The sequence below is a fragment of the Osmia lignaria genome, chromosome 14, assembly GCF_051020975.1.
Source record: "Osmia lignaria lignaria isolate PbOS001 chromosome 14, iyOsmLign1, whole genome shotgun sequence".
Lineage (NCBI taxonomy): Eukaryota > Metazoa > Arthropoda > Insecta > Hymenoptera > Megachilidae > Osmia > Osmia lignaria.
This window is the reverse complement of record NC_135045.1, coordinates 8,705,207-8,722,078: the sequence shown is the minus strand read 5'-3', so window position 1 is coordinate 8,722,078 and position 16,872 is coordinate 8,705,207. Positions and strand designations below refer to the sequence as shown.

General features: G+C 42.5%; 2 protein-coding genes across 11 annotated transcripts in view; one reads left to right on the top strand and one right to left on the bottom strand.

Moving 5' to 3' along the window:
- Positions 1-13,658, top strand: part of LOC117605627 (uncharacterized) — a 178,462-nt gene extending 164,804 nt beyond the window's left edge. For both annotated transcript variants that reach the window (XM_034327158.2, XM_076692061.1), the window contains 2 exons: positions 8,659-8,802; positions 9,424-13,658. In XM_034327158.2, coding sequence (XP_034183049.1) covers positions 8,659-8,802; positions 9,424-9,583 — 304 coding nt within the window. In that variant the 3' untranslated portion in view covers positions 9,584-13,658. The remainder of the gene's footprint in view (positions 1-8,658; positions 8,803-9,423) is intronic.
- The window catches only part of LOC117605629 (uncharacterized), a 152,047-nt gene that overhangs the window by 7,597 nt on the left and 127,578 nt on the right, over positions 1-16,872 (bottom strand). For 7 of the 9 annotated variants that reach the window (XR_013063392.1, XR_013063390.1, XR_013063391.1 and 4 more), the window contains one exon: positions 14,428-16,822. The exons of 1 other annotated variant lie outside the window; for it this stretch is intronic. The gene's annotated coding sequence lies outside the window, so the exon portion shown is untranslated. Of the gene's footprint in view, positions 1-13,689; positions 13,717-14,427; positions 16,823-16,872 lie in introns of those variants that run through there. One more of the 9 variants, XR_013063395.1, reaches the window with a different exon arrangement.

Sequence of the window (16,872 nt, the reverse complement as noted above, 5' to 3'; positions counted from 1 at the left end):
CATACAAATAATCCTCATGTTAGATATACGTTTCCTTTCATCGTTTTAGAAATACACATACGGTATACACAACTCGTGGAATAGTTGATGCAAATAGTCGGACCAAACTAATTGGAATTACATTCTAACCCTGCTCCGTCGAGCTCACCCCTCTACGCGCTCAGCCCTCTGTACGCACTAGCCGTCATTGAAAGCAGTACTCATTTTCCCCACTGTGGAATGTAATAATTCGCTATTCAATCTACTCGATCCGCGCGATTTATTCGTCGATAGGGGAACAGGAAATGTGCATTCACTCGAATGACCGAATGTGCCGTGTAGTTTGCGTGCTTCTTTTTCCACGTTCCGATATTACGGCGTGCTCTGTCTTTGAAATATCTTCTTGGTAATGCCTAATTAAATTGCTGATTGGATAGGATAGAGGAAGATTAAAGAATTGATACTGGATGAAACGAAATCGCGCAAGACTCGTCGATTGCGCAATTTTCACGGTGTTAATTAACCGAATTGAAACGATGGCTCAACAAACGTGCCAGATAGAGGACAAAAGAATAATCGTGGAAAAGTGTTCCTTAATCGTAAGGCCGTTTAATAACACAATGGAGGAATTTCACGCGGAGATGGGTGGCTCGTTGCAAAGGCACTTAATTGAATACGCCCCACTTCCCCTCTATCCCTCTCGCTCTCTCTTGTTCTACAGATGCAATCAAATTTCAATTAGAAAAGGGACTTTTTACTCAAAACGTACCGGTGTCCCGGCTCGCAATTTGATTTAATGCCATATTATTACACAGCGAACGTGCCAGTAATAATAGGAAGCTCAAATTGCCCGTAATAGTAACATACGCGTGGATACAATACGGATAAGACCACGATCGTACCGCGTTTCGTTCGAAACATATTTTACCAACGTTATTTGCATAATAACTATTATCGTCGTTCTTAAACGTGACAAACAGGGAAACAAGAAAAAGGAACCTTTTTATTCTCGATCCTTGTATATCACTCTTCCCATTTCAAACCCTCGTTTAGAAATTTAAAATGCTCGATAGAAAAATTACATGCTGTCAGTTATAAAAGAAGTGGAAATGAAACTACTTAAGAGAAATCAGTATTCGACGCCACTTTAATATCCGTCAGTTCTCGTTTCAGAATAATTCTAATCAAAGTGGGTGAGTTGTGCATATCAGAAGCATACCGGTAAACGAATCAACGTGGCAACTTTTAATTACTCCGACCTTATCGAACCAGTCGTTGACGTCCTTTGCGGTGTAATGAGCGAAGATACTCGGCTGGTTGACCGAATCCCTTCATTTTCAATTTGCCCTTAATTACTAATTAGAGACCGGCCGTCTAGCGTCGACTAGAACGAATAGAATGAATTACAGCGACTAGCCGAACTACACCGATCCCGTGTAAAACCCTCGTCCTCTATCGTCTCACCTTTTCCACCGCGATTCTCCCGTTATTATGCTTTTTCCTATTTCTTTCGTCTTCTAATTAACCTTTGGAATGTCCGCTCGTCGCGTACACGCTGTTGGCTTATAGAGACCGTGGTGTGCGTTCTTTCTCGATGATGATTTAATGAAATTCTTCCGCCGTAACGGGACAATCGTGCTTGATTTTCAACGGGTTGATCGCAAAAACTGATAATTAATTTGCTTATTAGTTACTTTGAAAATTGCAAGTCATAGGTCTATGGAATTAAATTAGGAAATCGAAAAAAGGGCGAAAGAAAAGTTTAATTAGCAAAAGTAATCATTTTCTCGGGTATGTAGCTTTCCTAGAGATGTAGCTGGTGGCGGAGTCGCTGGCAAGATGCCTTTTCATCCGAACCGTACCTTCGCTCGGCATTTGTCCGTGTCTAACGTGTTAATCACTGCCGTCTGATTAGATTATTAATTGTCTTGCGTGGCAGATGGGGCACCGGCATGCCCGTAATTACGGCTATTACGGATCGCACAATCGCTCCGATTTAGGGATCAGAGGGGAGCGTGGAATGGATTACACACCGAAAAGATTGGAACCCATTTTCTCAGGTTCTGTCCTACTAATTTCATTTACTTTCTAATGAAAATTTTTAACCTTTTTACTTTGAATTCGAGTTTTTCTTAATCGATTATCACTTTGCTTACGCAGTGAACAATTTCCAGTGAAAGCCGATCATAACCAGAGGTTTAAAACATTTACTGTTCTCGATCCGCGAGCTTCTCGCGCGACCTAGATCCCAGTTTTCTCGACGTTCCTTTTTTTTTCTTCGTTTCTTGCTTTCCTTCCGTCGTTCCTCTCGATGGATTGTATGTAAATCGGTCCTATTAATTAGCGACTCGATGCAACGACAAACCGTCGTTCCTCTCGGCATCAATTCTCGTTAACCGCGGCAAGATTGACACCGCGCGTATAATTAAGACGCGAGAAGTGTGCAGGAAGAGGGGGTTCAACAGAGGGACACGAAACGAATTGCATGCGAGACTGGCAGGGTGGTGGTGGTGGTGAAGTTTCAAAAGAGGGTAGGGGGCAGGCGTTTCACGTTATTATTAGTGAAATCAACTAATTAGAAATAGCGCGGATTGCTCGTTAAAGATCGACCCGCCGGCTGTAATCACCAATTACTTCCTTAAGCAAGCTGCGCGCTGAACTTCGCTCATTAAAATTATTAAACGTTCGCTCGTGTAGAGTCCGTGTTTAACCTTGATACACGCGGTCGAGCCTGAAGGGACGACTGAATTTCTATCTTTCTCTCTCTCTCTGTACTTATTTTCCATTAATCAATCTGTCCGTCTGTTCGTTAACAGATCCCCTGTGACGTCTTTCAAATCGTCATAGGAATATATTAAACAATTTCACTTGTATGTCATTTCTATCTGGATGACGTATGAATTTTCAAAAGGACATGCAATTTTGTACTCCTTTTCTTACTTAGCAGAAGGTAATTGATAAAGTTACGTTCGCAATTGATGATTAACGATAAATATATATATTTATAATTAGCGACAATTAATTTCGCAACCTTTTACAAGTAATTTCTTTTAATCACGAACGCTAATTAATCGTTGGATCAAATGAAAAATTGTAATGGATCGATGCCCAAAGGTATTGGCTAATGAAAAGACCATGTTAGTAAAGCGCATTAACAGCATTGAACGTTTACAAACCGCAACATCGTTTCACGAAAGTATCGAAGGCAAGGCAACTTTATCTTTCCGTGGCCGTGTTATTTGTCAATTAATCAAGTGAATCGAAGCGACCGGCAGCTTGTTACAAAGCCGTTCGGACGTGGCTGGAAACATAACGAGAAAGGTTAACGGAGAGAAAGGCCGAGGCTCGAAAACCGGGCAGGGAGGTCTTTCAATTAATAAGTCGCGTTCCTTTCCTCTCCCTCTCGGCCGTTTACCGCCTCCCGATATAATTAATTGCATTTCGTCGTACCGATCAGCGATTCTTGCACGGCGTTATAACGGTGCCCGGAAATTACCGGACCCGTTACAGGAGAAACGTTCGCGTGAGTATTTGTCGAATCAAGACACTCGACGCGACACGATCGCTTATAAGATAATAAGTTCACGGTACGATGATCGGATGATCCCTTTCGGCGAAATTCGCGATTTCCTCCGCGATTGATCGCGTAATAAGAGCAGTACAAGGAAATGAACAGTTAGGTGGATGGAATTCTTCCTGTATGCTAATTCCTTGAAAGTTTCACCGATTCTTAACACTTTGACAGCCGCGTGCTTCGTGAAATCTACCGCGTTGATGTATTCTTTTTAATAAATTCAACTAGCTTCGCAGAAACAAAGAATACAAATATTCAAGCTAAGTAGTTCCCGTCGTGACTCGTGATAATATCCACTTGCTCGAACAAAATTCAGCCAAAAGAAAAGAACCATCGTACACGAGAGATTGTTCGGTAAGCAAGAAATCCAAAGTTTTTTTACTGTGATATAGAAAACGAACAGCTCGTACGTTCTCAGCACGGTATAAATCATCGAAACATCGTTATCGAACCGAGAAAGTTTAACCAGACTTTCCCTGCATCATGCTTCTTCGGGAACAAAAATCGTTCCTCACCGTTTCTCCATTATTAAAAAGGAATCGTGTATTTATAACCGTAAGAGCTAGCAACGTTTCAAAGGAGAAACAACCGCGGTATAACTTGCCCGAAGGGAGAAAAACAACGAAAGAGAATGGTGTATTGAGAATAGGAGAGAGGTAAAATGAAAAAAAGAGAGAAAGAAAGAAGGATGAAAATTGGAGGAAGAATTGAAACGTCATTCCGCGAGCAATCATCGAGCTGCCTGGTTCGTTCGCGATCAGCCAGATCGTGGACAGATAAATTAGCAATTTAATTATGGAACTGTCAAGCGGTAATTAAATTAATAACGAGAAACCTCGAATCCAATCCGAGCCACGTCGTGGCAACCTTTCGGACCCGTTCGACGATCTGGTATCGATATACACAAGCGTGTATGCGCGTCGTTTCGGATACCCGTCAGAAATTGCAGACAATTTTCTCCTACGCTTCACTCGAGTCTCGTGCTTCCTCCTTTTCTCATTCCCCCTTTTGTTTTTATCACCACTGTTAGCTACCTTGTTTCTCGCGAATTTTTTCTACAAGGCCTCGCGACAGGAACTCGCGTGAAATCCTTCGCGAATTAAACAGCTTTTTATTTGGAGCGGAAGAACGCGCTCGTTAGGATCGCGGACCGTGACTAATGAAAATTCAATTCGATAATCAACGCGATCAAAGATGAGAAAAAAATAGGGGCGATTAAAACTGATGGAAAGCGATTCATTCGGATTTCGAATCAGGAAGGGTACCGATTGATTTAAAAATAATGACTGTTTTCACTGGCGCTTGGTAAAGCTGGATATATAGATCCTTGGAATTTAGAATTTAATTCGTCCACGTGGAGAAATTTTGGTCGCAGAATCAACAGGTTTTGCCAGCGAGCTTCGAGCCACGGACTGATGATCGTACGAGTTCTCTTGATGACAAGAGTTTCTGAAGCAACCTGTAACTGTGTCCTATATAAGAGTATCCGATAAAGTATCGCGGTATGCAAGCTGCATGTGCATACAGGTGCGGTATCTGTGTCCAAGTGGTTACGCTCGAACGAGTACGAGATCCTGGATGCAGTGCCACGTGTGTTCTACGAACGACAGATGGAAAATTGTTGGACGTTGTTTCGTTGAATCCAGATGGAATTTACCTTGCGTTTCGAACAGTTACTCGAGCACAGATAACTCCGAGGTGTGATTAATAATAGTGTAATCTAATTTCAATTAAGAGATCTATATTTCAATCCTTTCAAACCATGTAAAAGGAGGTTCATAAGAACGTAAATTAGAGAGTATTTTTTTTTGACAGAAACTCTAGTTTTATTTACGTAATGAAAAACGAAGCGTAATGAAACTTTCATTGAAGGAAACGTGGTGTTTATTAGCACGCTCGATCGATGAAGCAGCAAGCGGATCTAATGGGTGCAACGAAGCGACGACGAGGATCATTGCCCGGTCCGAACGAATCGAAAATCGAGCAATCCATGGTGATTTCAATTGCGCACATACACACACGTCGATCGATTCCTTTCGTCACGGACAATGTAGGTGCGTGAAGGTGGAACGATCGTGTGTTGTATGCGCCGTGCCGTACACGGACCCGTGGAATGTAAATGTGGGAGGCCTTTCACATTCCGGAGAAAATTTCCTCGGCAGACATTTTATGCTCGTGGTTGGGAAAAAGTTTGTTTCAACAATATTCAGGATATATTGGCCCTACCGCTAGCTCCTTGTTTGAAACGTGTATAGATTCTTGGGGTCACTGGTAATTCAATTCATCAGCGTGTTTGTCAAATTACTACCTATTTTATGTAATACTGTTACAACGATGCGAACGATTTCCTACAGTCATGTTTCAATACTTATTGAAAGAAAAAAGGAAAGGAGGAAGTTTGACGCTAGAATTTATAATTCTCATTTTGCTTCATTCCTATTGGAATACCAAAAATTTGTAGTACCAACTTCGATTTCCGACAATGTTCCGTAACGAGAGATTACGAAAACGGAACGAATTAATTAGCAGTTAAGTTAATCAATTGATGGACGTAATGCGAAGTAGGATGCAGTCGAAAATTCCCGTGAGATCGAAGAAAGCAGGCGTCGCGGTCGATTCGATGTGGCTACGTATCGTTACACGGCTAATTGCGATATAAACAGCGGACTTTACGAGGCATCGGTATACGGCTGGTAACATTCAGCAAACATTAGCCGCCATTAACGACGATACAAGGCCGCGGTATTGATGTGTCCACGTTGGAGATCCGCAATGTCAAGGGAAAGGCTAAAATGTTAAGATCGTCGGCCGTAATCGAACACCTGACGTGAACATTCCAGGAAATTGGCCGGAGATAGGGGCTGCGCATAATGCTAATGGATGGATATTAATTTCACCGTGGCGAATACATTTTAACTAATCTTCGAGGATATCGAGAGAGGAGACCGAGCGAAAAAGCTGTCTTTCGAACCGTGCCATCTTGTCGCACTAATCCGGAAACGTGTATCCTCGATATCCTCGATATCCTCGATATCTTTTTATAACTCTCCATTACATCCTTGAGAATTCTTCCACAGCAAACCTTACAATTTTGATTTCTAAATCCTTAAATTAAAACTATAATAAAAATGTCCGTGAGGACGTTTAAGAAAAAACGCCGAGACCCCCCAAGTTCACAGCCTAAGCTTCGGAAATGAATGCAACATTCGATAATTACTAGATTGTTTAAATTTCTCGCGTATCGCGCAACTATTAATAACTGTTCAAGAAAGCCGCGGTTGTAAAGAAGCGTGGAATTTTAATGATGCAAGCTGCTGGCGAGGATGAAATGTCACGGGAGCTCGTGGCGCTCGCATTTAAAGATTATAGGAACGTATAAAGCTTTGGTTTGCTGAGCGCGGAACATTTTATAAAGCCGATTATTCGGTATCTCGAGATAGCGGCGAGCACGAAGCCGGGCCATGGTTTTTATTTCGTTTTCCCAGCATCGCGTACAGAGACCTTTTCTGGAATTCGACGCGCGACCAGCGATGCTTCCGTCGATTCCGAGTTACGACTGTTTCGCGCCTCGCAAACGCTTACAATGTATTCTGTAACAACGGATCGACAAAGCCGGATAAATGATCGTTCGCGACGGATGAAGTTTCCAACTGTCTCCTCTTTCGTTAATCCTTCTTTTTCGAACGACTTGGATTCCATTTTGTTCATCTTCTCTCGTGATTTTGCCTAGTCTGCTGGAAAAAGGGTAAGGTACGGTAGATACTTGAAAACCTGAAAGTGAATTCGTTGTAATTTCATCATTATCGCCGAGGAATAAGTATGAATTTATAACAGTAGAAGGGTTGAAACGAGAAAGGCTAGCAATTACGACGAATCTGGGCTCAGTGGATGACACTGTCCTACCGATTTGAAGGCGAAGCCACCAGGCGATAGACACGGGGAGTTTCCAATTAAATCTCGCGTTGGTCGTCTCGTCGCGCAAACACTTTCTAACTAAATGAGGTTAGGCCAAACGATAGAGGGTAGGGTGCAGAATCCAACATTCAACCGGCACCGTTTCTTTCTTTTCACCCTTATTACGCGTCGACGTTCCGGCTGCTTTAAACGAGAGAAAAACAAGCAAAAAGACTGACAGACAGGCAGGCTCGATTATAATAAAGGCGTCGCATATATAATTGTCGGTACGCGACGTCTTCGCGCGAATTCGCTCGAACACCTGTCCCCTTCTCTAAACGGATTCTAGTCGCGGGAAAATGAAAATAAAAGGATAGAAGACGCAGAGAGGAGAACACGTAGAAATTTGCTGCATCGCAAATTTTGCGGTTTTCAGCAGGTTGTCGCGCTCGTTGCGCTTTTGATCCCTTCAAAACAAGCACGCCTCCTTTCAGGCTAAACGTCGTTAGTACGAGGCGCGAGTTACACTGGTCGTCTGGTTAATAAACCTTCCCTCCTCCGGCCTCGTCTCTTGTTATTCTCGTTCGCAATTAATACAGAAGATATAATTGATCGTAACTCGTGCACCGATGAAAGGGCTAAGATGGCGAGGAATCGTGACAGTGACGAGAATCTAACGCGTTCACGGCCACCCCATAGACCGATGATTTAACTTCACTTTATGCAGTTTTTAATTATCTGATTAAATAAGTCGTAACGAGTTGTAACGCGCATACCAATCGAACGATAATTGCTTTGTTGATGATTCTATAATGCGGGTAATATGCATCCGATACTTATGTTTTCGTGAAATATCAATTTTCAGTGAACATCATTGAATTGATAATATGTACTCGGTATAAATTCAGGACTCGTTAGTGTACCCATCTACCCGTACGATTCAATGAAACATTAACGAACGTAGAAATATTCATTTCCACGAACAAAGAGGAACTCTGTAATTATTGACGTTTTGTTTCGCTCTAAAACACTTCCGTTCAATCGTATCATATAAAGCGTGATCCTCAATTTATGTAATTAGAAAAACCTCTAATTACTTCTGCCATTTGTTCGCTCTAAACAAATTGTAACGGATCAAATGAAATTTTCGATATAGAATCCATGCATAATTACTACAGTTAATTAATTGATGCTATTTATGATTGTTACAGGATGTTCGGAAGCAGTGGTGCTTGCGCAGGTTGTGGCAACGCGATACCTGCCAGCGAACTGGTAATGAGGGCGGGTGGATCAGTGTTTCACCAGAAATGCTTCACGTGCAGCAAATGTGGTAGTCAGCTGGTTTCCGGCGATAGGTAAGATCATGATTACCATTAAAATTGCTTTCATTGGGTTGAATATACATTTTCTGTAGCGAAAGGATTAAACAAGTTTTTGAGAAAGCACTAGGTGTCAATACGATTGGCTGCTTTGGGGTTCGCAAACGAATCGAGGGAAATCGGTCGAATCGGTTAGGGAAAGAACGGAATTCGAGGGGTTCCGTTGGTAACAGAGATACGCGGGAGTCGAAGAGGAAACGCGGCAATTAAAGGTTTGGAAAAGAGGCGTGTCGCGCTGGGTTGTCGTGTTTAATTGGCGGGGATTGCAATTGGGGATTTTGTAATAAAGGAGGAGGGACACAATTATTCCGGACTGTAATGAAGCAATCTTGTTTATGAGCATCGATTTCCGTGGATATCTGTGCGCGTTGTACTCTGCTTGATTACGGAACCTCGTTTCCGTGAAGTACGGCTACAAAGTTTTTGTTCTCGTAAATGGATTAACGGTAGTAATTCGCGTGTATGTACACAGTGTGAGATTAAAAATACGTTTGAATAGATTACAAATATTTATTGACACATTGATCGTTAACATTTCGTGGAATTTATGATTCTTTTTAAAAGTAATACAATGTGTTTTTTTTTCTTTCTAATTAGGTATTATCTGTTGTCGGGGGCACCGGTATGCGAGACGGATTGGCACAAAATCATAAAGTCGTCGAGCGTGGCGGCCGCAGCTGCCGCGGCGGCGGCCGGAAACGGTGGTGCACCGGTGAGAAAAGGTAAGGTCGGTCGGCCTCGAAGAAGTCGCGAATGAGGTGGCAACCCGGTCGGTCGCCCGAAGAAGGTACAAGCCTCTCCACAGCCGACGCCCGCCGTCGTACCGTCACAGGTCGACGTGGTGGACGTGGCCGTAGGAGGGGATCCCTATTCGCCGCCTCCGCCGGGTCATCAGCAGTACCACCATCATCACCACCACCATCACCATCATCATCAGATGAGCCTCGTGCATCCGGGACTGGCGGTACAGCAAACTCACCTGCAGGCGTCCACCTATCAGGATTGGTCTCCTTGGGCACAGGACACCTGCGATTGAACTTTCATTCGAGTTCAATCACCAACGAAATCCTTCGCTTAACCGTCAGACGGTCTTTCGTTTCTCCCTAGACTATGGAGTTCGCCGAAAACTGTCGCGACGTACTGTTCGTTTGGAAATGGTCGGATAAGAGCAGCATCCTCCTGCTCGAGAGTAATGTAGCTAAGGAGTGCAAACGGAGGATTCATCCAGGTGGGACGAGGATCAGGAAAATGGTGAACGAGTTTCGTTACCTGTGACAGAAAATCACGTGTATCGTCGTTAGACAAAAACTCAATTGGGATGTGTGTTTTCCACGACGGATTGTATACGCGTGAGAATGTGCTGCGTGCGTCTGTCGTCGATCGTTGACTTCTCCAACCTCCTCGAGCGTGATCGAGAACGAACTGGCGTAGTAGTTGTCTCGTGTTTGATCGCTCGTTCAATCGGGCGCACGCGACTCCACGGTCTCCTTAATCAATAATCTTTGCTCAATCACGGAGAATCGAAGATAAAATCGAGTCGTGTCCGGGCTGCGTCGCATCGTCGCCGCCAGCGGTGGAACGGCAGTTTTCTTCGGCTTCGTCCGATCCTTTGATGCTCATCCCCTGCTCGATCGATCTGGTAATCCTGTTTAATCGCATGCTAAACACCTGATACTCTTTTTATCGCTCGCGTTCTCCGACGCACAACGTTTCCTCCTCTAACATGTACATCTACACAGCTAATCAACTTTTTCAATCAACTGGATCTGTAACAGACATTATCGCGAATCAAGAAAGCGGAACGATGGCAAATTCGATTCGTCATTGACTTACTTGTATTATCTTAAGAGAATTTTTTTGTTAATTCTCCGTTATACAGCTTGGAAATGAATTTTCTATCGAACGTCCAGCGAACCGATCGAATCTCGAGGACGTGATTTACATTCGGTAGAAAAGGAAACGTTAAACGACAGAATCGCAAGAATTCACGAAATGGGGAGTCTAAACCTGACGCGGATACCTCGAGCACACACCAGGTCCAAAACGTGTCACGTATGCGACGAGAAAATTTCGTCTACCCGGTCGGATAATTCGGCGATTGAAACGATGGCCCGCGTCAGCTTCACTCAGCCCTTAGAAAATTATTTTTCTTTCAAAATCACCGACCCCCTTCTCTCGTCTCCGGGGGTTCCGTAAACTCATTAACCGTTTCTTGTTCTCGCGATCGTTAATCGAGGTCTCTTTCTTTCGCCATCGAATAAAAAAAAAGGTCACACCGCTGTGAAATCGTCGAACCAGCGAAATTATCATTCGAATCTTTCTTGTTAACGTTTCGCGTCCGAACAGCCCTTTATCTTCCATGGAAATTTCATGATCCACACTAGACACGTTAGAAATTGAACGATCAGCCGCGTTCACTATGTTAATTATCGACAAATTCGACGCGAGAGCAAGCGTGATTGGCGTACGACGAGAAAGAAGAATCCAGGCGTGCAGGACTTCCGGGAAATCAATGAACGATGGGTCCATCAGTATTTTATCCGTGTCGCGATCGTACGGTTGACGATTAAAATTTCTCGTTTAAAGTGCTTCGCGATACGAGAGCTGTACAACGGAGAACGATCGTTATTTTTCCAACGGGATAAAGACCCGATGCATAATCGCGAAGGCCCGTTCTCGATGAAACCAAGGGAAACTGTCGTGCGACGAGAACACGAGCACGCCCGATGTACGTCCAGGGATACGCTGGTGAAAACTTTACGCAGCCGTGGATGAAGCGTGTAACAATAGATTTTTTCTAAGTGGCAGGGTTTCGACATCCGCAATAAACATTTACGTGAATGTAATAATTGTGAACACGTTTACGATGTGTATCTACTGTCGACAATTGGCCTCGAGTCCGGTGTCGTTCGAAATTCAAACATCCCCCTAGTCTTTCTCGTTTCCAGCTTGTACAAAAACGCTTCCATTTCCGTTTCCGTTGAACACACTGGTTGTTTGGCCAGAGAACAAGACGACGATAACGAACAGGGAAAACGACACGGGCTCAGGCACGTTCGAAGCTCAATGCGAAACTAAAGACACATGTTTTGGGTGTAAATCATGCGGGGGTGGTTCTTTTGGTTCGTTTCATGGCATCGAGTATTCCGTTGAATTTCTTTTGAAAATATAATTTCATCTTTTGTCTTATGATCATCTTACACCAATCGATGTACACCTGACAATCAAACGAGAAAAAGGCAAGAAATAATTATCAATCTCACTGCTTTATCTAAATTACTTCATCAACGATCTACTAATAATTATCGATCCCATAAAGCGAACCATCGTCTCCGTGCCGTGCAACTGATTGTTACTCGTTTATCCGTCTCGTTCTTTAACGAAAGTTTTATCTGTCAGAACGCCGCCGCGCGCTTACGAGGTATTCCAAGCGGAAACAAGAGAGAGAATGTGAGATAGAGAGAAAGAGAGAATGCTGGCGATTTTCGACGCAAAGTTGATCGCGAATCGGAGACACGATGCCTGACGAAAAGGGAGATCGTCCAAATGATTTCAAATTCCCACGTCGATTTCTCTTTAATCTGGCTCGTTCGCCGCTCATCGAAAGACCCTTCGATCCTGACGCGTGTTCGCGCGAGCAATCGTGACGCAAGCGGACCGAGATCAAGCTAGATCGGACGAAGAGGGTCGCCGCGCCGCGCTGCGTGTTGGATCGTGTAATTTAATCTTGTACATAGGGTACATTTTGTATATTGTTAAAAGTTTGTGTGATATAAATGGTTATGTATTTACTATTAAAGCGGCGATATTAATTGGGGACTTCGCACGTCCCTAGGCGATCATGGGTGCGATGGTTTTGTGAACCACAACCACTGGATGCGCTTCAATATTCTGTTCGATAATGCTTGAAAAGGATTATTTAAAAATCTATGAATTTAACCCTTTCGCTGTGACGTCTGTTCTGTAATTAATCGTAAATAATTAAGTTAGTCTTCAAAGTGTTAATTTTCATTTTTCAACCACACAGCGAAAAGGTTATTAGGTAGCATTATTAAATTCGATCCTGTTCCTTTTTTCCTCCAAATTCTCTTCAAGCCTTTCGATATGAAGGACTTAAATATAGTGGCCATTTACGAACCCGTCCTTACGTACCAAAAGCCATTATAGTGACCGTGTTAAATTTTCAATGCTTGCAATTTTTTCTTCTATTCGTAAAATTTATTCGTGGCAAAGTACAAACACGTAACTCATTTTCTGTATAGCGATAGTAGTTTTTGATTAGCTCAACCGTAACGAAAGGGTTAAGAAGATTGTAGTTAAACAGAGGACTCCGAGTATCGAACAAACAAAGGTGCCGTCTCATTTTCGATAAATGATTCGAGAAAAGGAATGTTCATTCGCATCCAGTGGTGGTGGACAGTTTCCAGAGGATCGTCCTCAGTTGAGCGTACACGCAGTTGGATCAGCACGATCTTCTTCGCGCGTTTAGTTAATTTTGTTATTTGATTTATCTCGACTTCTTAAACCGGAAGCCGGACATCTCTGAATGGTTTCGCGGCCTCTTGTAAAATACAAAATACACGGACACACATACAAAACACGTTTATTAATTAAATAAAAATCACAAGTTTTTAGAATGTTATGCATTTTCGTTTTTGAAACATATTTCTTCTGCATAATGTAGTGACTCGATGGTAGTATATACAGGGTGTGCCATAATACGTGATAGAAAAATAAATTACGGCCACATATTGTGATGCAACCTGTATATGTCCCACATTCTACAAGGATATTCCTTTCTCACTCACGAAGTTACTTCCTTCCTTCCTTCCTTCCTTCCTTCCTTCCTTCCTTCCTTCCTTCCTTCCTTTCTTCCTTCCTTCCGGCGGTCTACAACAAGAGAGACACGGATCGATTCGAGGTAAGCGAAACGTTACTGTCCAATTTAAGAAATTGAATCTCGCGAGATCGCGGCCCAGCGCGGCGAGATTAATGAGCAAGCTTTTTCAAACTTCTCCGTGCTCCTTCTTTTGGAAACTTATTGGCCGCGTTTTCGGAAACAGCCAGCAAACTTTCCAGCAAAAGTTGTTTTGCCAATCCAGACGACTGGCTGGCGACTTTTTATACTCCTACGCGAACATCCGAAAATGTTTCAGGGTCAGGATTACTCTTTCAAAATAGCATCGTAGTGATTGGTGATATGGTATGTTGGATTGACTATCTTGATATAATTTGATGTAATTGATTTATTTCGTAAAATATAAATTTTATCAAACTTAAAAGTCTTTCTAAATTCTGTTCATAATAAAATATTGATTGGGGATGAAGTTATGGGGGTGAGTTATCGACTGAGTTGCTACTAATATCTGTTACATAAACGAGCTATTATATTTTCATTAAACAAACAATGAAGGTTTTTCATAAACTGAATAAACATGTTATTTTTATTGTTACGAATTGTTCCAATGTTGAAAATGATAATAAACGTTTCCAGCCTTGCCGACAGCAGTATCATCAGTAAGTAATAAATTTTCAATTAGTGTTTGTATCGGGTACATAATTAAGTAAAACAATTGCGATTCGTTAAACAGACGAATGCAATATATCCTGTATATTAATAAACGGTACATATATTTCATAAACAATTTTGTACAATTCCTATTAAGGGAAAATTTCGTGACTCGAAATTGTTCAGAATTTTTGAAAAATTCTGAACGAAAAATTGGCAAGCGTACGTATACAATCAATTTGTATCCATGCAATCGGATTTGATTGAAATACTTCTAATAAAACACAATGAAATCCAACATAGTTCCAATTGCATCCCTCGTGCCTACAATAAACGCAACTGTTAACACAATTTAAATGTATCCAACACGTATATAAACGCTTGCCATTTAATCGTATTATTCTATACAAAAGCTGTTGTAATTGTAAATCATTTCTGTTTGTCAACTGCAAAACCTATGAATGTTACATAAATAAAGAATCTACGAAAGAAGTGAAGTAAATTATCTAAATAGCTCTGAAAGGAAATCGGGTAAATTAAATAATAACTCATTTGCCTTTTTAAATTGATTTATTTATCAAAGCGCGTGAAGTAAATACAAGTTATTGTATTTATAGGCACCACAGTCATACGGACTGTGCTCTCTAGGCGCAAATCTAGCCTCACCGAGGGGGTGGCTGGTACCCTCAGAAATCATGACCTCTCGAGAACAAAAACATCTCCAGTCTTTTTGTATCTGTAGTCACTGCAATTATTATGGTAAAAAAGAATATGTCGAAAGTCAGGGATTAATTAAGGGTCTCGTTTAATAACCCCTATACGATGTTACATGAATCACAGCAATGTACGCGACACGAGGATGGATCGGTGGTATGTAAAAGAAGAAGAACAATTGGCAATGGGGTGGTGCGGCGCGGTGGGCCCGAAAATAAAAGTTTAATAATAGCGTAAAAAGTGCACGGTTTAATGGGCGAGCAGACGACCGTAATACATTATTTTCGAGCCGACACTCTTCTTGCGACGGAATCCCTTTGAGGACGCACAACTGCTACAGCAGCTAGGCCGCGCTTTGTTGTTCGGTAGGAGCGCAAAAAGAGCAGAACATCGTGAAGGGATATAGGGTTGGGTGGTAGGAAGAGAGAGATGGGGGCCTGTGTAGAGGCAGGAGAAGAAACGAAAACAATCGATACTGTCGGAACAGGAAAGCAAGGCCAATCGGTCCGTGCTCTATTCGCGGAGTGGCCAATCAAAATGCCTACTACGTCGTCGGCAGGCCCGCTAATTAGACGCCACGTAAATCAGTCCTGAAACTCAACGTTAATTAACACGGGTTTCTGTTGGAGTTGCTTACCCACCTATTTATCGAACGACACAAATGCAATATGGTCGAACACGTGCGCGTCCGTTAAATGCCTCCTCGAGAGTGGTGAACGCCAGATACCCCGATCACTACCGTCTCCCCTACCCTGAACACCGCGCCGTTTCTCGTATTATGTATATCCATAAGTTTATGCCACTCTAAATAAAATTTTATAAATAGACGGTCGTATCGTTAGAGGACCACTTTGGTGCCTCGCGAAATCCCTCGCGACACATCGCTGTTACGCTTGTTAGGAACGTCACCCTTGCTGAACCTTCGTTTCCTAACAATCGGCAATTTCCAATAATAACAGAACTAAGCCTTTGTTCGCGTTTGGTTAATTAATAAATTCTATGCATATATTAATACAAATTTGCTGATATTCCTTTTAAAGAAAAATCGATAATTGAGGAGAGTACAAATACTTTTGTGATTCAGTGTATTGTGATTCGTGATTGAAACAGGTTTATAAATTAAGCCGCAACTCGGTCGAACATTTTGAAACAAACGGGTAGCGAGAGATAAAGCGGGTTAAACGGATCGGGAATTCGTTTCACCTTAATTATAATTCTCGTCGCTCGACACAACAGCCGAGCCTTTGATTTTTCTAACGACAAACAGTAACTTCGTTCAAGTTTATACTTTTCAGCCATAATTATCGGTTTGTTTTTCGACGGAACGGTGACAATTCAGGTAGACACGCAAGAGTCGCCATTTCGAGACTGTGGCTTCAATTCGATGGAGCCACCATCAGTTTCTCGAACTTTAGGCGGTAATTAACAATCGTCCGCGTATAACAAACTGAATTTAATTAATTGCATAACTGCACGGAGGTCCGTGCTTCTAATCGAACCGGGTACATATTGTTGCAGCCACCCTTCTCTCTGCCCCTCATCAGCCACCGGCAATTAATTATAGCATTCCGGGTTAGCCGGGGAATTAATTACGTCCAGAAGTTGGACGTTGCCGAGGGATCGTTAGAAATCGTCCTTCGTTAGGAGTTAAGCGAGCACCGGCTCCCAGCTAGTTATTGATGGTTTCTGCTTCTTCCTCATCGCCCTGATACTGACAGGCCCAAGTGCTTGCTCGTCCAGCAATTCTGCATCCGCCGATCGGACGTGCTTTTTCTATTTTAATAAGATCAAATTATTATAGAACAAGGATATCTTTTTTCACC